This window comes from Sinohyriopsis cumingii, chromosome 2 (assembly GCF_028554795.1).
Source record: "Sinohyriopsis cumingii isolate HCF-2022 chromosome 2, ASM2855479v2, whole genome shotgun sequence".
In the NCBI taxonomy this organism is placed as follows: domain Eukaryota; kingdom Metazoa; phylum Mollusca; class Bivalvia; order Unionida; family Unionidae; genus Sinohyriopsis; species Sinohyriopsis cumingii.
The window spans coordinates 170,270,838-170,294,312 of NC_142962.1; the positions used below are offsets into that span (position 1 = coordinate 170,270,838).

General features: G+C 35.6%; 2 protein-coding genes and 1 pseudogene across 2 annotated transcripts in view; 2 read left to right on the forward strand and 1 right to left on the reverse strand.

Moving 5' to 3' along the window:
* LOC149806285 (uncharacterized) overlaps positions 1–23,475 on the forward strand; it is a 478,750-nt gene that overhangs the window by 146,516 nt on the left and 308,759 nt on the right. The window contains exons 21-23 of the mRNA XM_089935589.1: positions 3,030–3,198; positions 5,349–5,603; positions 19,722–19,942. Of these exons, the coding sequence (XP_089791715.1) occupies positions 3,030–3,198; positions 5,349–5,603; positions 19,722–19,942 (645 nt within the window). The remainder of the gene's footprint in view (positions 1–3,029; positions 3,199–5,348; positions 5,604–19,721; positions 19,943–23,475) is intronic.
* On the forward strand, positions 7,402–9,723 carry LOC149806286 (uncharacterized; annotated as a pseudogene).
* Positions 10,255–11,387, reverse strand: LOC149806287 (uncharacterized). Its single transcript, XM_089937646.1, has one exon. It carries the CDS (start codon positions 11,323–11,325, stop codon positions 10,765–10,767), a length of 561 nt encoding a protein of 186 aa, XP_089793772.1. The 5' UTR covers positions 11,326–11,387; the 3' UTR covers positions 10,255–10,764.

The following is a 23,475-nucleotide window of genomic DNA, read 5'->3' on the forward strand; positions in this document are numbered from 1 at the left end:
GCTTACATTAAAGCAAACTACAACTCAGTTTGTAAGGTATTTGCATAATTTTTGAAGCATTATTTCTGAAACTTATCATTTTAGTTTAGTGCAGTGGTGCCCATGATTCAAATGCATGTGATGTACTACATTCAATGAAAATGTAATTCATTCAGCACGTTTTCACAAATAGAATGTACATGCAGTGGCAACATTATGTAAATATGCTCACTAGCTTAATTGTGAGAGTTGAATCAAACCCTATTGTTGTTTATTGTTGTCATACTGGGATAATATTTTAATGAGTTAGGTATTTACAATTTCATGGCAAAATTAAAATGTGCATGTAGATACTGGTGCACTGATATCATCCGATTAATTTTACACAAATCTGAATTAGGCAAAAACAAGTAAAAAGCAGAAAATTAAATAAATTTCTTGACTTTTCAAACAAATTTACACCATTTCTGTGTAATAATTGTACATGCCAACCCTGAGAGAGTTATGTGGGTAACTTTTGCTAATGTAAGTTAGTCTTAAGAAATGCATTTAGAACTTACTGCATGCATCTCATGATGTTGTCTTAGACTTTTGGGTCGGCTTATACACGGGTCATGCATTTTTTAGTGTTTATACTTATTCGCTTTGGGGGGTCTGCTTATACGTGATTGCGTTTATGTGCGAGTATATATAGCAGTTGTGCCTGAAATTTTTTCCTGTGCAGAAGAAACTAAGTCACCATAATTTCCACATTTCAGTGGTGATGGCATTGGTCAAGGAGATGTGTTTGAATGTGCTAGAAGAGATAAATTAGTACCTCATTAGGAGGTATTTCCCTGAATTTATTCCAGCTGGAGTTAAATGAGCCCATACTGCACATGATTGTGTTGTGTTGTTTGTATTAAGTGAATGAGTGAGATTCTGTTGAAAGAAAACATCCTTCAGATGTGAGACGTGCCACATGATTGTGTTATGTGTATTAAGTGAATGAGAGATATTCTGTAGAAAGAAAGCATCCTTCAGATGTGAGACATGCCACATGATTATGTTGTGTGTATTAAGTGAATGAGATATATCCTATAAAAAAAAACATCCTTCAGATGTGAGACATGCCACATGATTATGTTGTGTGTATTAAGTGAATGAGAGAGATTCTGTAGAAAGAAAACATCCTTCAGATGTGAGACATGCCAAGACGGCACTTCATATATCCAACTGTTTAAAGTTATTCCACACATGTAAATTACATTTTGGAAATATTAAATGTGATGAGTTAGAATAACACCTGAAGAGTTAATGAACTCAGTAGGTGACTCTCTGTAAGTTCATAAGTGGACATGAGATAACACAAATATACTAGAGAAAAAACAAGTGACAAGTTTTCTTGAACATTATTACTGACTCAATGTAATGTAAACTTACCTCTGCCATTCATGGAGTGGATATTTATAAAACTTTTACCATTACTCTACCTGTGGTTTTCACAACTTGGATATAATGTTATAACAGACAAAAAATTAACTACTAAAGAGTATAGTATTTCTTAGACTTATATTTCAACTTTTCTATTAAACATTTCCACAAAAATACAGATGATATAAAAAGATAAGTTGTCATTTTACCTGTATTTGCACCTGTACATGCAAATGTCTTACATATGTTACCTGAGGCTAATCATAAAGTTCAGACATCAACTATCATTTTTCATATATGGTTGTTTATCCATTATATAAAGTAATTAAAATGCATACAATTTAAAAGCAGAGTGCAATATTTTTTCTTTTCTCAAATAAAATAGCACTGAAGAAGCTTATACTGAAAAACAACATAGCACTTTAAGAATTGGGCTCCTTGTCAGGGTTCCTAAACAAATACTAAAGTTAGAGGTCAAGAGAAAGCCTGGACTATTGAATGTTTGAATTGCAGGAGGAATCTACTGACAAAAATTAATAATGGAAAAAAAAAAGAAGAAATAAGTGAAAAATGGTCATCAGTTTTGCTTCACCACTTTCATAAGTTGATGATCTTCCAGTATTAGTGAACTTTCTCCATCCATGTTTGCCTCTTTTTTCACATTTCCTTGTTCACATTTACTTGCAAATTGGACCGCTCCAGTGGCCTAGTGGTTAGAGCATCCACCTTGATTGTAATAGGTTGTAGGTTCAGTCTCTGGCCTAGTCATACCAAAGACTTTTAAAAAAATGGTACTAACAGCTGCCTTGCTTGGAGCTCAGCATTAAGAGGTTAGTGTTAGGACTGGTCGGCCTGGTGTCAGGATAATGTGACTGGGTGGTACATCATGCTACATGTCTGTGGCATGATGCCCCAGTGCTAGACATCACCATAAACTGCTACACTGCAGACATCGTAGTGATATGACTGAACTTTTTTAAAGCTACGTTAAAAATCCAGATCACAACACACACACACACACACTTGCAAATTGTGAAATGGTGGACTTGTGAACTTAGAATATATCTGCAAGTTTTCTTTCCCTTCCCTCATAAAATTCCATAGCCAGTTGTTGATACTTAGTTGATGTTTTGTGTCATCTGCCATCCATTCTGACCATTAACATTGACGATCTTTCAAGAACAGATGACTACCTTTTTACCAATGCATTCAGGATATCAAAAACAATTGTCTGGAGATAAAACCTTAACTTTTTGAATGAAGATGAACATAAAACAGGATTTTTTAAAATTATATTAATTGGTTGGATATCCATATATGCCTACAATTATGCTTTTGGCATAATCATTAAAGTGTTCAAATTAGATCTTATGTTTGCCTGAAGATGGGTTACACCTTTTTATATTACATTTACATTAAAATGTAATTAAAATAAAGCGATAAAAAGTTGTGCTATTCATTTTTATATATCTCATTTGTCCCTCACATGATGTAAATTTGAGATTATTCTTAACAAACTGATGCAAAAAGATAGTGTAAGAGTAATGGATTTAATGTTGCATCAGTCCTGGCCTGACACTGTATGCCTATTATCTTGTTTTATGCAATTGTTTAATTAAAGCACTTTTTCAACACAGATGTCAGCACCAATTATGACATTGTGTTTGATGAACGAATGGCAGTGGGTACCATGCTAGAGACTGCTCACAGACTAGAAGGAAGTCAGATGTCATTGATGATGTGGTTCAGGTTTCACTCTGTTGGGGGCAAGGTGTCTACTAATGCAACACTTATATACATCACAGGGTAATATTTTTAAATAATTGTCTTTTTTATATCCATTTGAAATGAGAGATGTGTTTAATTGAGCCCAATACAATGGCACCACTTTAATTGAGACAATGCACTGGCACACACATTGACTTCGTCTATGTTATTTTGCAACTTTACAGATCTTTCAACCTTCCTTCTTGTTCAGAACTGCATCCAAGTAATTTTACCTTCTGAGACTGCTTTTGAAAAAATGTAAAACACTTACAACAGTGCTGGAATTAATGCTTCTTCCAAACGCTGACATTGCTAATATGGGTATGAAAGTAGATATTGACAACAACATTTAGGGAATAATTTTATAGTATGCATATTGAACTACAAGTCAGTTTTACACAAGCATCTGACAGCAATGTCAGGGATAATATATAACAATTTCAGTGTTTATTTGTTCCATGTCACCATTTACATCCTTGCCATTCTCTGATTAAATGTATACATGCAAATTATTGATATTGATCACAAAACAGGAATGTAATTTTTAGATTATCACAAGAATAATTTGTTCATCTTCAATGATTTTTTCATTTCTTTGTTTATACTTGTTAACTCAAATTTCTTTCAAGATTGACTTTTTTAAGTATTATTGAAGTTTGAACAGAAAAATGTTGGGCATACTTTATCTTAATGATCTTGTGTATGGTATATATCATACAAACCTACAAAGTGTAATTTAGCACACCTGGCCTAAGGCCGATTGAGGTTATGTTAAGGTTTTATACCCATCATTGATCAACACCTGTTTGTGATCACTCAAAATGCTTCATTTCTGATCAGATTGTATCAGACCTAGTGTGTAAGCTTTCTACATCAAGACCTATGGTGCTTTTGAATTTGAGTGACCTTGTGCATCTTAATGATGTGATCTTGCATCTGATTGGCTGAACCCATTGTCAATCTTGAGACCATATTTCCAATTAGATTTGGATTAGACTTGGTATGTCAACTTTAATAATCAAATTTCAGAAGAGTTTAGGTATGAGAAATGCATGCATTCAAGAATTCAGATTCAAGGCACATTGTTAACCTTGGAGCAAGTTGATTCCAAGAGCTTTGTATGTTTTTTCACTGAGACTACAATGTTGAAGGTAGTCAGCTATCTTTTGTAACTTGATACAGATGTTTATGTCCTTGTCTCTTTGTAAAGAAAGACCACTGCAGTGGCCTAGTGGTTAGAGCATCAGCCTCGGATGTGAGAGGTCGTGGGTTCGATCCCCAGCCAAGTCATACCAAAGACTTACAAAAATGATACTAACAGCTGCTTCGCTTGATGCTCAGCATTAAGATATTAGTGTTAGGACTGGTCGGCCTGGTGTCAGGATAATGTGACTGGGTGGTACATCATGCTACATGTCTGCGGCATGATGCCTCTGTGCTAGACATCACTATAAACTGTTACACTGCAGACATCATAGTGATATGACTGAAAAATTGTTAAAGCTACGTTAGAAATCCAAATCACACACACACAAACACATTGTAAAGGAAGTATATACTTGCTTATAATTAAAGTCAAACTACAAAGAACATCTGCAAATCAGAGTATATGTTGTTTGTTCTACTGATTACTCCTAAAAAAAACTTTACAGACCCACATCTGCTGGCATATTATGTGATGGCAGATCTGGGTCTGTGCAGTTTGCTGTTGGACTTGTAAGCTAGTATATACAGTATGTGGTTAGGGAGTATCAATGCTAAGATCAGGATGTTCATTAAATGGGTCATCCAGTTATTTTTTGTTGTTGTTAGTGACATCAGTCGCAATGTTTTTAGATAAAGTTGGAGCTTTTTTTTTCTCTTTCTTTTTTCAAAGTGAGAACCACAAAAAACTAACTTTATATGTGGAACAGACAAAATTGCACACAGTGCAAACTTTTATATATTAACCTTCCTTGAGAGCTGTATTTATTTGTCATATAAAAACCATAATATTGATTTTTGTGCATATCAAACTTAAAACATTTTATGAAACACTTTTAAAAAATAAAATTAAAAAAAATCCTCATGGGGGAATTTGAGGAATTTATTTACATGCAAAGTTTTAAATTTGCATGAGTCAGAAAGTTAAGCAAATGGTGATTTGTATTCTGGAATAAATTTTATATTTAAGTTTTGTACATTTTCAGTAATAAAGGTGCAGATAGATACAGACAACCTAGTGATGATGGATTCCATGTGATTGTAACAGTTAATGATGTGACAGTGGGAAATGGCTTCACAAGCACAACTCTTATGATGCCAGCTTACACTCCACCAGGTTTTCTAACAAATGGCAATTGGCATCATTTTGCTTTCACCATGAATGGAAAGATTGCCACGGTTGTGGTGGATGGATTACAGACAGATGCAATGGCAGACTATAGCCTGGATTTAAATCTGAAGTAAGATATTATTTGTAATATTGCATGCCAAAAACATAAACAAAATGCCTGCCTTGCAACTTACAAAATGATATGAATTGATTAATTCATTATTCATCATAAAAGCATGATAGAATTACATGTCTAAGTATGTTCAATATAATTACAGAAGTACATAGAGAATTCTGTAGGATTTTTTTGTAGATGTAAAGCATGGTGACATAGCTGAAGTGGAAACATAACTTTAAAGCTATGAGTGACACAATACATAGAGTCTATCTACATTTCTAAAAGTAGATATAGGAAATATTTCTTAGTGATTTGGAAACATTGATTTTTGAGTGGCTTTGCCAGTCCTAAAAATAACTAGTGTTTCATATTATGTGTTTTTAAGGAAAAAACATTTAATTTGGATGTATTTGTTTCTCAATTATGTATGAGTGAAAGTGACAGATGCATTGCTACATCCCTAAAAATATGTTTAGAAATTCCACAATAGTTTTAGGACAGTGACTTTTTACAAACTAAATTGTATCTGTAATGCAGATTGTGTATTTTGTCAAATTAATTAATGTTTTTACATGAAAATGAAGATGTATTTTATTTTCATTTACACATTTCCTTTGTGAATTGATACAGTAAATATTGCATGGGTGGAGTACTTTAGGAACATCACAGAATGATCCTGCAGACTTCAGATTGTAGGATCGTTAAAAACAAGATTTTAATAATTGTGAATTTAGCTATACAGATTTTTTCTTCTTCTGTGTTTGTTTGTTTCTCCATTCAAATGTGAATGTTTGTGTGCTTTCAAGCTTGCAGTTTATATTTTTAAATGATGCTGTATCCAAATTTTGATTTTCACGTATTGTGGATTGCAATTAATATTCACCAGTGCCTTATTTCTCCATACTTTTCAGACATGATTATGGCTGTGATGAAAGTTACCATATGTAATCAAGAATATTTTTTTATATAAATTGGTTCTATTTGACATTGAGTGTAACCAACATATGATATCATATGAATGACAGAATATCAAGTAGTCATAGCAAATTTATATTCAGTCAATGTATATTCATTCAGTTTATATTCAGTCACTGACAATTTGCATGATTCATGTGGATAAATAATATTTAAAAAATGTATTATTTGAATTCTTTATTGGATTGTTTGGAATTCATATTTGGGCATTCTTGATGGCACCATCTCATTGACTAAATTAATGTATACTGGAGGGTCAACAGTCAGACACATTATATCATCTGATCATCCGGATGGAGAGAGAGAGATGGAAAAGAGGAAAAAATAATTAAATGTGCCTTAATATGTAAATATAGGTCTGAATAACATACACAAAATATAATAATAATAATAATAATAATGACTTTCTTTAAAGAGGGTAACACAATTAGCTAAAAACTAATTTACCTTGATAGACTTATAAATGTAACCAGAAAGTAGTTCCAAAAGTGATATCACCACAGTAATACTAAAAATGGTATCCACTGATTTATTTAAGTATCTCTTTATGAAAATATATAATAAATAGTGTTAAAGTTTTCATTGTGTGTCCTTAAAAAGACATGTATTTTTTAAGGCAAATACTTTAAATTTACAGTGAATTCTTCTACTCTGTGCCAGTGCAGTAAATGCTAAAAAAATAATTCGTAAGTTTTATAGTAAGATAGGTTTTATAATAAGTTAGGATCTGACTTATAGGCCAGTTCGATAAGGGTTGTTACGTCCCTTGACTTATTATGTCCCCTAATTTACCCATGATGCAACGCTCTTCCGGCGAGCAAATCTATATGCTGCTATGGAAGCCAACAAAGATATCAACAAAACTGGTGACCTGGAAAACCTTAGTGTAAAGTGCCTAAAGACATATTTACGGGATAGAGGTGCCCACCTTTCAGGAAATAAAGCCGAGTTACTGAAAAGGGCAAAAGAAGTGGCAGATTTAGGTATTAAGACGTTGAGAGAAATAAATGTACAAGACCGAATAAATGAGGAGTTTCGAACCATTGAAAAATTCAAGACACCGTTTGGGAAGATATTACCTGATCCGAACCAGCTTCATGATAATTGGACGTGTAATATTGAAGACATACCACATGTTAGTGAAAATGACTTATACAATTATCTGGTGCTAAACAAAAGGCGTACATTTGACTCCGAAAGTATGAAGGCCAAAAGACAGCTGAAGGCTCGTGTCTTTTATGAAGACCACCATGTACATAGTGTTAAATTCCATCCCCTATTAGATGACTGCATCCATGGATTTGTTAAATGCAAAGTTATTCCTTCCCTCCTGACTCTGATGGAAAACAAGAAACTGGACTATGATGTTTGGATTTGTTTATCCAAAGAAACCGGGAATGTTCATTCTGCTGGTTGTACATGCAGCGCTGGGTAAGAGTATTTACTTTTTTAAACAAAAATGATAAATATTAATAAGAAGAAGAAAAAAATTTTCTTTATTGTGCACACTCTCTGCAGCATCAGTTAAAATTAAAGCTGCTTTTATATTGACCTTAATTTACTCCATCGGATTTTAAGTCTACTGTGACCGCACTGTTGCAGTTTATATATATTTAACGCATATTTTGGGGCTTTGAGTCCATTTTCAAGTATCAGGCATTACACAAATGAAATGTTGAAACAAGTTCATATTCAGGTGACATATTTTATAATAAATATCTTTTCTGTGACCTATATCCAGTGAAATAGTTTAGATTTCATCTGTTAGAATCACTGGTTTCATAATTTTCTAAGTAAACTTTATGTAATTTGAGTGCATACTTTGTGTGTACCAATATGACAGATTGATTCACCGTTATTTGCCTAAATAATACTGAATCACCTAAGATAAGCATTTAAAAATACTAATTTTAAAATCAAATTTCAGGGAAGGAGAGTCATGCAATCATGTAGCAGCACTGTTGTATGCCTTGGTTGACATATCTTCCAAAAAGAAAGATGGCTTCAATTCACCAACTTCTGATGCTTGCAAGTGGAACAAGCCAAGAGCAAGGAAACTGAGCCCAAAGAAATCCCAGGACCTTACTTTTAAGAAATTAAAGTTTTCAACAGAATGCACATTAGAAAGAAAGTCAAAGGCAAAGTCCAGCATTAATATCAGTCCTGACACGCCTATTGAACCAGTGGATGTGATGGAATTTAGTAACAAGCTCAAATTGGTTAACCCTTATGCAGTCTTTTTACAAAGTACAGGTGACTATGTTAAAGCACCCTACCCAAAACACAAAATACCCAAATTACACAACATTGATCTTATGTATTATGACAAAGCCAACTTGCAGAGTGATGAATGCATGAAATATTTTAAGGACTACTTTGCATCGCTTCATTGTGAAAAGAAGAATGTGAGAGAATTCAAGACATTACTAAAAGATAGGCAAACAACAAAAACTGGTTGTCAGCACGTATTGGCAGAATAACAAGCTCAAAATTTGGATGTGTTTGTAAATTGAAAAAGAGTACTTCGCTTAATTGTACTGTAAGGGAAGTCATGGGATATATTCAGTTTGACAGTGACAGTGTAAGATGGGGTAGAACACATGAGCTAGCAGCAAAACGCCTATTCCAGATTAAATCGAAGTAATCAACACTGACATTATTGTAACAGAGGGTGGATTATGGGTGAATGAGGAATTTCCCCATCTAGGTAGCAGTCCCGATGGTTTGGTGACCTGGAAACACTGTGAGGAATCATTAGGGCTAATAGAAGTGAAATGTCCATTTAAATTTAGAGACATGACACCATTGGAAGCAGCCAAAGACCCATCTTTTTGTTGTGAGGTGATTGGTGCTGAACCTAAGCTTAGACAAGTTCATGATTATTATTATCAAGTTCAGGGTCAGATGGGAGTTTTTGATAGAAAATGGTGTGATTTTGTGATATGGACCCTTACGGGATATCATGTGGAAAGAATTTTCTTTGATGAAAGATTTTAGATCCTGATGCTTGAAAAACTGAATTCATTTTATTTAAAGGCAATTATACCAGAGCTCTTCTCTGAACGTATCAAGCATGGCTTGTCATTATATAATCAGTAATCAGTATGTATAATGTGCATTAGTCCGCTTTTGCATCAAATGACATTATCAAAGACTGTATAATTCTTTTTTTACCCGTATATATGTGCATCACTCAGCTGTATCTGTCATATGAACTATGACTATTTACAAGGTCCATTGACATGTTGACATTGAAACATTGTGTCCAAAATTATGCCATGCTCAAGTCATTCTGAATACGAACTTTTGGTGTGTGTCAGTGTTCTTAATATCGAGCTTTGGTATACTGCTGTACATAGCTGAGGAGTTGGGGTTGGAATTAATGTTTTAGAGAAAGCACTTGTGGATTATAATTTTAAGAAATATTGGGCCAAGTTCATGTGTGTGTGTTTGAGAGAGAGAGAAATCTTAAGAAAATTGGTATCTGTGTGAAACAGGAAGCACATGTGTGCAAGAACATAAGTAATAGTGTCACAAGTGCATGTGTGTTTGTCACAACAATATAAATATGTTTATCTTGTGATATGTTAACTCTGAATTTAATTTAACTTCAGTTTTCTATATATAATAGAAACATAATGTTGTTGGATCATATCATGTGCATTCAATAAAAAAGGATAGAAACTGATTTTTTTGCTTGTTTTTATTTAATTGTTGATTCCTCAGGCATTCATATACTTCTCTCTCAATACACAAATACTACACAGCAATGATAACAGACAACTTGTTGACTTGATCATGCATTTTAGATATAAAAGTATAATGTTGCTGTGACACTTATAGGACCACTGATTGTACACTTCTTATGAGTAGAATATGTAATTTATTTGCATTCTTTAAAGGAAGATTATGCATGGGCCACTGTGGCTTATATATTACAAGACTTTATTTGAAGTAAACATCATGCTAAATAGCATGCAAGAAAAATATAATAAATTTTGACAACATAGATTTTGATTTTGATAAATATGGATGTTCAGATTTAATCATGATATATACATGTAGGTAAACAAAATCAAAATGGTTACCATGTTGTTTTTACACTCAAATATAAAGAAAATGTGTTAAACCAAGTATCAAATCGTGACCTCTTGCTCACATAGCCAGCACATTGTTCATAGTTAATCAGTCATTTAAATCAATCATCATGTTCATTATCATGAACTAGTGGTTGTTGGAGATTTGCCAACGCCACACAAATTTTCCATATGTTGCTAGCCTGATGTGCTAGAGTGATAGGCATGACACCCTGCAGAATGCAAAAGTTCTTGACCCTCTCAATAGCTCTTTCTACACCTATTTTTAAATTTGCTAATCTTCTTGTTTCTTCAACCTGACGTCTGTTAAATCTCTGAAACTTAAGTGGTGGAATGATCAAATGGATTCCTCTTGGAGTAGTTAGGTCAGATATAAGGAAACCTTTATCAGCCATAATTGCATCTCCTAGTTCACACTTTTCCAATATCCCACTAGCCTGGGTGAGCTGTTTATCTCTGATACTTCCAGCCCACAAATCTGATGCAAATGTTATTAGACCAGAAGGACTAATACCTATTAATGTCTTGTAGGTCATATGTGATTTGTAGTTTGAATACATCAGTGACTTGTTTGCAAGTGATTGAGGTGTGTCTGTGTATATTTCTGTACAGTCGATTATTACTCTGCAAGAAGGATACTTCTTCTTGAATTTGTGAGGCATATACTTATTAACAAGTGCACGCGATGGCCAGGAAATCAAAAAGCACAATTTTTCACTCAAATATGGTATCCAACTGTTCGTAATGTGACTGCACGTAGTTTTTGAAACATGAAATCTTCCTGCCAAGTCTTGCAAAAGAAGGCCAAGCCGTAACCTCATCAAGACTAAAATAAATTCATCCATTGGTCTTAAAGATCTGGGGTGACCCTGATTTTTGCCATCTCCTTTTCATTGTGTATGTACTCCAGCATCATTCATTGCATCAAATAAAAGATGAATTGTGTTAGGATCTGGAATTCCATCGTAAAACATACACTTTTCATTAGATTCACTGATATCTTCAAAGGCAATGTCAGGTCTTTTTGCTTGAATCCCAGTTGATTTTGTTTGCTTTTCCTGAATGTCTGTAGATGAATCCACTTGCATAACCTTACAAATGTCTCAGTCAGACAATGAACAGTAATTATCATCTGTCTGTGTACCAACAGTAGTGACTAAAGGCTCTGAAACTGTTCGAACTCCATTTTCATTACAATCTACAGTAAATGGATATGTATGGATGTCTTTCTATAAGAATCTACACATATCTTTTTCTTCAGCTGCTCCACAGTAGTCATTGAAAATCAGGGAGACCTGTTCTGTGCAACAAATTGTCTTCAGTGTTGTTTGGTCTTCACTTGTTTCAAAATCACTTGCAGCATCAGCATTGAGATCCATTGTATTAGGCTGTGATGCAGCTGACTTCTCCAAAGAGCACTGAAAAGATATGTGAAACTTGGCAATATTGGTCATATATCATTTGACATTAAGTTTTCAATAATTTAACAAATAATTTCTGGGTAAATCATTATGTTCTTTAACCTTAAACAACTATAACCTTAGATTATAATTTGCACAAGAAAGCTTTCAACGATATAAAAGCAGTTTTCTAATGGAGTTATTCGTTAATAAATTCAGATTAAATTACCTTTGACAATTCAATTATCATTAACATGTGACATTAGATTTAACGTTCTTAATTCAAGCATGCATTTGAGATACAAGATGCACAATCTTAATACATATTGGACAAAACTGATTATTTGCTGTTTTTTTTTTTTAAAATGTATCATTATCTCTCCAAATTAAATGTAACAGACACCCCTCTTTTTTATAATTTGCACAAGAAAGCTTTCAACGATATAGAAGCAGTTTTCAAATGGAGTTATTCGTTAATAAATTCAGACTAAATTACCTTTGACAATTCAAATACCTTTCTTTTCGACTTCATGTTGAAAACCGATGGAATGTTGTGTTCTTTGGTAAATTTTCCATCTAAGAAATGCGCTGAACACAGGCGGTCATGTCTGTTGTAAGCGAATTGTGGCATCAAAATTTTAATACGCCTTATCCATGCTTTTCTCAACCTTTCATCTGCAGGAAACTTGTGGAGAATTATAGTTTTGTTGGCAACAGATTTTCCCCGATAATTGGAACAGACACTGCAATAATGTCTCTTCCTAGTTGTGTTATCACGCTAGTTGATGCAGCCATAATGGGAGTATTGTTCGCCAGAAATATGGATTGTAAATTCACGAACACGGTTTCTGGTTTCATTGTACCAAAGAGCTCTGCAAGGGGGCCTATTTTCAGGGGCGGTAACAACCCTTATCGAACTGGCCTATATCCTGCCTCTGTACAGTGTTCCTTGTGTTTGTCTGTCTGTCTCTCTATTCTTCCATCCAGCATAGTGTAACTAATCCTGAAGTTTCTAATGGGTTGCTAGAAAACTTGGTTATACTCATCAACTGAAGATGCAAAAGTTGAGAAAAATCACTCTCCTCCACTATGTTAGAGTTGTAGTCCTTTTTGCCTGTGGCATGACACAACTAGTCTTGCAGTTTTTTTTTAAGGATTGCCATGAAAAATTTAAAATATTATTGTCATGATCTGAGGATTTTAATATCAACAAAGGTACTATAAGGCCTCCTTTTGGCCAAAAGTTTTCAGAAATGTCATTTATATGATAATACCATGGCAAAAAATATTTCAACATTTGAAAAACACAAAATTGCTGTTGATTAAAAAAATTATTTGATATTATAGGCACATGTTCATGTTGTAACATTTGGCTATGAAATATCCATTTTGTGCTATAATTTGAGCCATGTTTAAGAAATCAAGTTGGTCCACATGCAAAAACCAAATTCATATTTTTGCAGAATATAAAGATATGTGTGAATATCTTTTGGTTTTTGCAAGTAGACCATGTGAACAATGATAAAATTTAACTCCATCAGCATTAATTGGTACCTTGCACCTCTACAACAGTAAAGTATTAGAAAACAGCTAAACTGATGTTTATGCTACAGTGAACACATACAATGAACCAAAATGACTATTTCTAATGTGACCTGTATAGAAATAATGTAATAATGAGAACTTTGTATAGCGCCTAATCTTTAGAAGCTCTAAGCGCTTTACAACATTAGACAACACCTATAAGATAAAAAACATATAATAATATTATTACAAAAACAAACACCATGAAATTAGAAAAAACATGCTGAGATTATTTCAGTTTGGACACATTATTAGGTCTTTAAGTTTGTTCTTGCAGTCGAAATAAGTGAGTTTTGAGAGCACTCTTGAATGTGATCACTGTGTCTTTCTGTCTAAGTTCAGTGGGCAATTCATTCCACGTTGCTGGGCCCTGGTATGCAAAAAAACACTGTCCATATGACTTCGTTTTCATAGTGGGAATAATGAGTATACGATTGTCAGAAGAGGGGCGTAAGTTTCTTGCTGGTGTATACACATGGGTGAGATCTGATATGTTGGATTAGAGTTTGACAGTGAAACGTAGCACAGAGAACAAATTTTGTGCTTATTCTGATTCGAATGGATAGCCATTGTAGGGTACAGAGCAGCGGGGAGGTGTGCTCTGACTGTGGTACTCCAAGTATGATCCGAGCAGCTGTGTTTTGAAATTTCTGGAGTAGATATTGAGATGAACCAGAGAGAATTGAGTTACAATAGTCAAGTCTTGAAAATACTAATGAACACACAAGTGTTTTAGTGGCATCAACTGAAAGATATTTGCGAATTGAGCTGATGCATCTCAGCTCAAGATATGCAGCCTTGCATATGTTCATGACATGTTGGTGCAGTGTGAGAGTACTGTCCAGAGTAACACCTAGGTTTCATACTGATTTTGTGAATTTAATGTTGGCATTGCAGATATTTATTGTTTGAGGGAAAGGATGTGAATGAGAAAATCTTTGTGTAGTGATCAGAATGGCCTCAGTTTTATCATCATTCATCTGCAGCTTGTTACATGTCATCCATGATTTCACATCAGAAATGCACCTCTCTACACCTTGGATGGTATCATCAACTTCAGTTGGGTGGCTAGATTTGTAAATTTGGGTGTCATCAGCGTACAATTGGTGAGACACTGGATGATGATCTATGACACTTGAGAGTGACTGAGTGTACAGAATGAATAGAACAGGTCCAAGAACAGACCCCTGTGGAACACCACAACATAGATCAACTGGGTTGGAGTGTATTCCATTTGCGGATACAATTTGTGTCCTGTTGACCAAGTAGGACTTGAACCACAGTAAGGCTGTATCATGAATACCAAATACATGCTGGATATGGTGAACTAATATATCATGGTCTATCGTGTCAAATGCTGCAGACAAATCAAGGAGGGTGAGGACTGTAATCTTTCCGCTATCCAATACAGAGAGAATGTCATTAACTACTTTTAGAAGAGTAGTTTCAGTACTGTGGCAAGGGCAATATGCAAATTGTACATTGCTAAAAGGACTGTTTGAATTTAGATGAGATACAAGCTGGGATAGAACAACCTTTTCTAATATTTTTTATATGAATGGGAGATTAGAAACTGATGTTAGTAGTGTAGTGGGCTGATTTCGCTGCATGGACTATATTTGTGACATTCTTATCAACTTCATAGATTTGCTTATGAATAGTGAGTCTGGTGGAAAGCCAGAGCCTCTCAGCTTTATGGCGGTCTCTTTTAGCAGTGCGAAGCTGGTCCCTAACACTGCTATACCATGGAGAACACTTTTGAATTGATACTCTGCACTTGGTAGCTGGGGCATGTTTGTCAAGCAATGAACGCAGACAGTTATCAAGTTGTTCTGCAGTAGTAGGTAAGCAAGTTGTTAGGTTAGCTTGGATGTTGTGCATTAGTTTGGTTCTATTTATCATATGGAGGTTTCTCTTAGTAGCAGATAAAGGTGGAGGGTCAGGGACTGATATGTCAAGATGGCATATAATGCAGGGGTGATCTGATGCAAGGTCATGGGATACCAGGGAGGACCGTATAATGTTATCATCAGGTCTATGAAAAAGCCAGTCTAAAATGTGACCATGTTTGTGGGGTGGGTTGGTTAACTGACTGTTTGAGGTTGAAAACATTAATCGAATCTTTGAGTTTTGATGTATTTGAGTTTCCAGGACAGTCAATGTGAAAGTTGAAATCTCCAAGAATAATCAGGTTGCCACGTATCGAATTTCCATAGTCCAGGAGATTCGGAAACTAACTGCTCCAGAAAGAGAGAATCAGCCAGCTTGTTTTTTCTACTAGGAGGAGGGTGGTATAAGCAGAAAAAATGTACTGACCTTTGCTCCAGTGTGAGTGTGGTTTGGACTAGTTCAAACGATGTGTGGTCGATATTGAATGTTGTGGTGTAGTTAAGACGTTTTATCATGGAGTTCTTTGTGATGACAGCAATTCCAACTGCGCAGTATTATTGTTGCCAATACTACAGTATTTATTTTACTACTTTGTGATACTGTGTGCTTCTTGTTGTTGTCTGCATCTTCTTTGTAATTATAAGTGTTAGACTGTATGAAACATTTTTTGAAAATAGTGTATGAGACATTCTGTTTTTCTATAATGTATGAGACATTCTGTTTTTCTGTAATTTATGAAACATTCTTTTTTGTCAATGATTAATCTTTATGCTTAAGTTCATATTTTAATTTATGCTGACTATGGGTGAAGTCAGTTTTAAAATATGTTGTGCCTAGTGAAGTGAATTATATCATTATTTCATTATTGCATTCCAGTAGTAGGTATCTTTAAAACAAAAAAATTTAATGTTTAGAAGAAAATAGTAACCATTCATAAATCATAAAAATGTCATCTGACTTTCAAATGGTAAATGTGTTCTTAATTGAGACAATGTATCAAATGATTTGGCCGGGAGTAGCATCTAAATGCAAGTCTGATATATACATTGTACAGATCTTTCCATTTTAAACACATTATAGGCCAATTTGAAGGGTAGATAACTTTGAGAACCTCAGGTACACCATTGAATACATAACTTTTGCCATACTAAATATTTGAATTGCATTATCAATAGTCACATAGCTAAGTGAATAATCCGCTTTGTGTGTTGGATTATTGATTACTTCATCAATAGTCACAGAGCTAAATGAATAATCCCTTTTGTCTGTTGGATTATTGATTTCATCATCAGTAGTCACAGCTAAGTGAATAATCCTCTTTGTTGGATTATCGATTTCATCATCAATAGTCACATAGCTAAGTGAATAATCCTCTTTGTTGGATTATTGATTTCATCATCAATAGTCACTTAGCTAAGTGAATAATCCTCTTTTTCTGTTGGATTATTGATTGCATCATCAGTAGTCACATAGCTAAGTGAGTAATCCCCATTGTCTGTTGGATGCTGTCATGCAGTGGGTGATTTTGGGGCCATGACAAATAAACTATCATTTTTTTATAGTTATTTCCCTTTTAGTAGTGCTAGTAGGGCTTACTCAATAAAAGACAAATGATGTAAGTCTGAATGGACCTTTAAGAAAACCTTTCTCTTCCTCATATTTGGTCAGTTCATCCATCATATTTGGTTGTGTGATGGCAGAAAGAAGGTATTATTCATTGGTTGGAATGTTCAATTTGCTAACCTTGGCATCATGTCCAATTTTAAAGCCATGATTGTTTAGTAGAGTCTCTCAGGGTAATCATTCAGTTCTAAATTTTGTACGTTTACAGAAATAGATGGATATCAGGAATAGTTCAGTGCTATTGAATCTTCTTTACTCTGTGAAGTGAAGCAAGTGTAATGTTGTTGGTATGAGAGACCTTCTTAGTTTTCTCATTGTTAAAGCAAGTCTCATGGGAGTTGGATTAGACTTGCATTTCAATGAAGTCAGTATTGCAGCACAATTGAGTTGGCCATGGTTATTTTCACAAATGTGTAACACTGGGCACTGCCTGCAAGAACACAGCCCTGCATTATAATTGTTGCAGGTTTCTCTGTTCTGGTAGAAAACCCTATTGCACCCATGTTTATCTGGTTCTCAATATGGAGTTTATATTGATTGCAGGCATGGATTGCAGTCCAGCTGGCTTTAGGAAAGTAATGGAATTCTGGGTATAAGTCTGTTTCATGCATATTTGATTAGCTGGAATCACATTTTCTAGGTTTTGTACCTCAAATCATTACCTAGCTGTACATGGGCATACAAGTTATAACTCTATATAGCCATGTGACTTTTATAATAAAGTGACACTTGGATTCCTAATTAAAACAGGAATTTACTAATTATTCATAAATATTGATTGACAATAAAATATAACCTGTCACTGAAATAGCATGCTCCTTGTATATTCAGAAGATCACAGTTGTAGTGTAATGGAATACAAAATATAGGTCAAATGCTACACCTTTGCCACATATAAAACCGATTCATGATACACAGCTTTCAATAAAATACTGTATAGATACACATATCAATTTGATGGTCATTTCATCTTTAAAAGGACTATTAGTGAATGGTAACTGTGTTTGACATATTGATTGCACTTCCATTATGCAGATAACACACAGAAGTATACTTAGCATCTATTATTTTCCTTTGTTATCCATGACAAGACAACAGATTTGCTTCCAAACAGACTACATGTTAGTTTCCTGTGCTTTTAATTCAAACTTTTGGCCGTTTCAGGCTAGTCCTTTGATCAGATGCAGGACTCAACTTAGTCAACTGTGCCATTTGTTTTACACTGCATGGATTCATAGATGTTTGAAAAATATCCTTCCTTAATTTTGGAAGACATAATGGTATTATTTACAAAACACAAAAACTGCAATTTTCTTTTGCAATGATATTCTTATCTAGAACAAATTTGTCTATGTGTGGGAGTGGAGATAACACCTCATTGAAATTACCTGTTGATGAAAAGCATCTGCCATGGCCACAGAATGGTTTTTATTAGTAAAAAAAGGAAAACTATTGACAACAGCCACTCTGCTTCCATATAAAAATGAACAAATTTATACATAGAGACAGACTCGTGTGGTAAGAAATTTGCCTACTTGCTGATACTGTGTTTAGTCCATTGGCACATAAAATCACTAATTACATATATCAGCATAAATATAGATATTCCAAAACTGCTCCCCATGTTCAATTTAAATGTATTATAGGTGATTTAATATCCACTTTTGTGTGCAGTTTCTCTGTTACTTTGTATATACCTGGATTTGTATCTACTTGGATGAGTTTGGATGCCAATACTTACCCTGTAAGCAGAGAATAAGTACATTAGTTCTGATTGGTGGTAAGTATTTATCCTAGACTGGAACAAACAATAACCACCAATCAGAATTGGATGCAAGATATTTTCCTGCATGACACACAAGAAGTGCAGCTTACATTTTTACCCCAGTAGAGAATATGTGAAACAAAAGAGAAATTTCATATTGACTCAAGTACTTCATTATACCTGGAGAACATTTTAGATTGACTCTTTTATGTTGATGAGAAACAATAATTACAATCCAATCAGTATGGGGTTGGGCAGGTTACAGATCTTATCATCCTTGTGTTAATTTGTAGAAGGTGGGTGGATATTGTGAATAGTTTTTTCATTTCTTTTTTACTGCTAAAATGAGTGCAGTTATTGCTTTCCTAAATTGACTTAATAATTAGTCACCATCTTTTGCTGGTATTTGACCAGATATGATAGAGTCAGGCACATCACCACCTGAACCACAATATCATGTATGCCTTTAAGTAACAAGTTCACTACATATTTCATTAATTAGAATCAGATGCTCTCCTTTCTCTGGATCATTGTTTTATTCATGCTAATATTTGTTTTTTTTTTTCTAGAAACCCATATCTTTATCCAACCTCTCTTGACCTGTATTTACTATATATATATATATATATATATATATATATATATATATATATATATATATATATATCCATCCATATCCCAGAGTTCACTTGTAGCATAAGAATTCCAGGATAAAAACAAATTATAGACTGTGAAATAGTAAATTGCTTGTAGGAGTTTCCAGATTATTGTCTAATGAAATGTTCATTTGTTGTAGCACACAGGTGTTTATTGGTCTGATGTACACAGGAGAAATATCCCAGGTGACAGTGTGGAATTCAGCCCTGAGTTATTCTGACATTCTCAGATACTTTGGTAATGTCAGTTATGTTCCAAATGGGATGATGGCACAGGGATGGTGGAGTTATGTGTTCCACCCAGGGGTGTCACGCCAGTATCCCAGTCAAGTGAAGTGTGACAGCTGTAAGCCATTGCCAGGTGAGGGAAGAGTTTACTTAAGAGTGTTAAGCTGTATTATTAATGAATTACACAAGCCATTCCAGGACTTGATATTTGCCAATTCATAAGGAAAATCATATTATATCATGATGTTATATGTCCATACGTTGTTGCCATTTCTGTTTCTGCACAATAACTTGAATTGTCCATTAAAAACAGAACTAAATTTTGTGAAAGGCATGCACTTGTTGTCAAGGCACTGTGGTTAAAATAAGAAAAATGGTTTTAATAGCAGCAATTACTTATCCTGTCACTATTGCTTAGCTTCTATTTTCATGCCAAAAATATACCGTCCATATGATGTGAATACATCCTCCCAGAGTGGAGAAGAAGTCAGTATGACACTTTGACCTTTTTGCACACCACTCTGCCGCAGGCCATGCACAGAAGGTAGATGTCGTTCTTTTCATGGACGCCATGTTGTATAGACATCTGAAGCCATTATGATCGAGAAATTAATATACTGCAGTTAGTGGTCCCTCCTCAACATTGTTAATAATTGTCCGTGTTGCTACAGTTTTTAAGGACATCATTTCCTCCATTTTTTATTTTTAACTCGATAAAACAAGTTACAACTTTGTACCATGCTCACGTTGACATTCATGTATTTGCATGCTATTTCAGTAAACCAATAATCACAATTCAAATATCTTGTTTCTTTCAATAAATAAGGAAATACTTCAGCAATAATTTCCATCATTTGTTGATTCGTGGTAAGTTGAGTTTCATGACAAGGGACTACGCCACTACAGTTTTGTTTTTTAAACGTCAGCAAAACAGTCTGTGGGGCAGTGGTGCCACAAGAAGGTCTTGTGGAATACACATACTGACTGTATCAAGTATTCTAGATGCATTTGGAAAAAAGGTCCAATTTGTAATTTGTGGTCTTCCAGCACCTGGAATCTAGTAGATTCCAGGCATACCTATCAAAGATGGAAGAACATTCCCTCTTCTTCATCCGAATTTTCTGGTTTTTCTTCCAGATCTCAAAATTTAGGACAAACATCTACAGCAGTTGTTGAAGTCCCTCCAGAAAGTGGGTCTTGATGTTCAGGAAACTGTTCAACTTGCGCTTTAGGGAGATTACAGAAAATTCTCATGTCCCTAACAGCTCATGCCTCAGGAAGCAGGTTGCTCCTTTTTGTTGTGGAGGTAGAGCACTGTGATAGCAGGTTGTGCCTTCCCTTGAAGGAGGATGACCACTGTAACAGTGGGTTGCACCCTCCATTTAAGGAAGTTGAGCACCGCAATACATATTGTACCTCTGGCAATGTGTTGGCCCCTTCCATTAGGGAGATAACACGTCACACCTATGATGTACAGAATGAAGATGATGTCTTCTCCATCTATCACTCATCAACCTCATCGTATGGAGAAAGAGCCAGTATCAAGTTTCCTCCTCTCTCCCCTGCCACCATCCCACCCTCTGCAGGATTTACAGCCCATGCACAGGATTGAGGATTGAGATGGGGACTTTTGGTGTCCCCTCAACCCATTTTGAACCCTTATGGGATGTGGGGCTTTCCAGCGCAGGGACTTTGACCCGTTATGCCCCCATAAACTACTGGACCTTGCAATACCAGTTGAAGTGATGCTGCAGCTTGTGTCCCACCATCATCTCACCAAGTGGTTTCCTTTTGGAAGGCTACAGGTGTTACATCATCGAGGGAAGATGTTATCATCTCCCTCCACACCTCCTAATCAACCAGGGATTGCGACACATAGTACTATTATGCCCCTCTATCAAGAGGCATTTTGAAGCCCAGCCACTCTCCAACTCAGAGTGTCCTTGACTATGAGGATGATGATGCTCTCTCCATCCTCGGTGACTCCAGAAAGTTTGAGACAGAAGCTGTGACAATGTCACCTTCTCAGGCCTGCTCCCGCATCTCAGGTGGATGAGAAAGAAGAGGAGGTCTGGACCTTTGATAAGGCGGTAAACAAGGTTTACCATTTGTAACCACCTGACTTGTGCCATAAACCATCCAGCACACAGTCAAAATAGATGCTTTTCAGTTTGAAAAAAATCTCTGGGGTACCACCTCATCGAGATCTCTTCCTTCTACCATATTCATCTGTCAGTGAGGAAATATCAGGGAGGTTTTTACAAGCCCAAAATATTGCTTGATAACATAGAGGGTGAACTGTTCCTCCCTCTACGTTGAGACCCCATATCTCTTCTTCAAGCTATCAGGTGGCCTATTAAACCTCCTCCTTTGGACACTGATGTGGACAAAGTTGGTACTTCTTTGGGATCCTGAGCAATTGATGTCATGAACAAAAATTCTGGCATGCCTCGCATGCTGACCTTTTTTCAGCTACATCCTTTAGTATGCTGAGAGAGGCTTCACTGTATCCAGCTACATTACAATGTGTGCTGGAGGCTGTGACTAAAACATCCTGGCATGCACTATCTATAGCCATGGCAAAGTCTTGCTTAGCCACAGTAAAGATCTAAGGGCTGCTCCTTTAGAAGGTGAGACCCTCTTTGGAGGCCTCATTCCTACTGTGGCTTCTCAAGACTTACTCAGTCACCAACATCGGTCTTTCACCTCCACTCCTGGTCTATCACAACAAGGAAACAAGGTCAGGCTAATCATTCTCAAGAACTGTCTGCCAAATTTTTCAAGCAGACACAACTAGAGTCCAATCCACAAATTTTTGCTAGACCACCACCTCCTTTATCAGGCCCATGGCACCAAAGTTGCCACAGATCCAAGAGGAAGTTTTCTAACTCACCTTCCTTTCCTACAAGGGCATAAAGGGGGGAGCAGCCCTAGCAAATTACCCCCTCTCCTGCCTTGCATCCCCTTCCTTAACATTCCAGTAGGTACTCGCCTATGCCTTTTCTCAGAGTTTTGGTCAAGCATCATGGATGTTGGTTTGACCCTCTGCATTGTAAATGAGAGTTATCGACTCCAGTTCCAGGAACAACCCCACTATCAAGGACCCCCATTTTCTTTTCCAAGTCCAATCTGGTAGAATTAAATGAAGAGGTACACAACCATTTGCAGAAAGGGGCAGTTGAAAGGGTATTAAATGATCAGTCTCCTGTCTTTTATTCCTGAATTTTCCTCATCACCAGGAAAAGTGGAAAATTTGAATCATATTGATCTCTCCCTGCTCATCCAGTTTCTTTCTGAGGAAGCCTTCAATCTGGAACACTCTTTGTCCGTCTGATTGGGCAGTCTCCATTGACCTACAGAATGCCTATTTACACATCCCCATTTTTCCTCCACACCACATATATCATTATTTTGCCTAGACTAGGAAGTTTTTCAAAATTTTGGGTTCTGCTGTTCAGAATCTCTTCTACACCTGGAGTCTTCACTCAGGCTATGAAAGTAGTAGTGGCCTACCATCAAATACAAGGAGCATCAATTCTCCAGTATTTCAATGACTGGCTGATTCACTATGCCCATGTTCAGTCCCTTCATCAGGATCTGTTTCACTCTCAGTCCACCATAACTCAGTTATCTGTCCTACCCAACCACAAGAAGTCGGAACTCATC

Excerpts from the sequence above, each read along its gene's own strand:
- LOC149806287 (XM_089937646.1), bottom strand. The coding sequence starts at position 11,325 with ATGCCTCACAAATTCAAGAAGAAGTATCCTTCTTGCAGAGTAATAATC.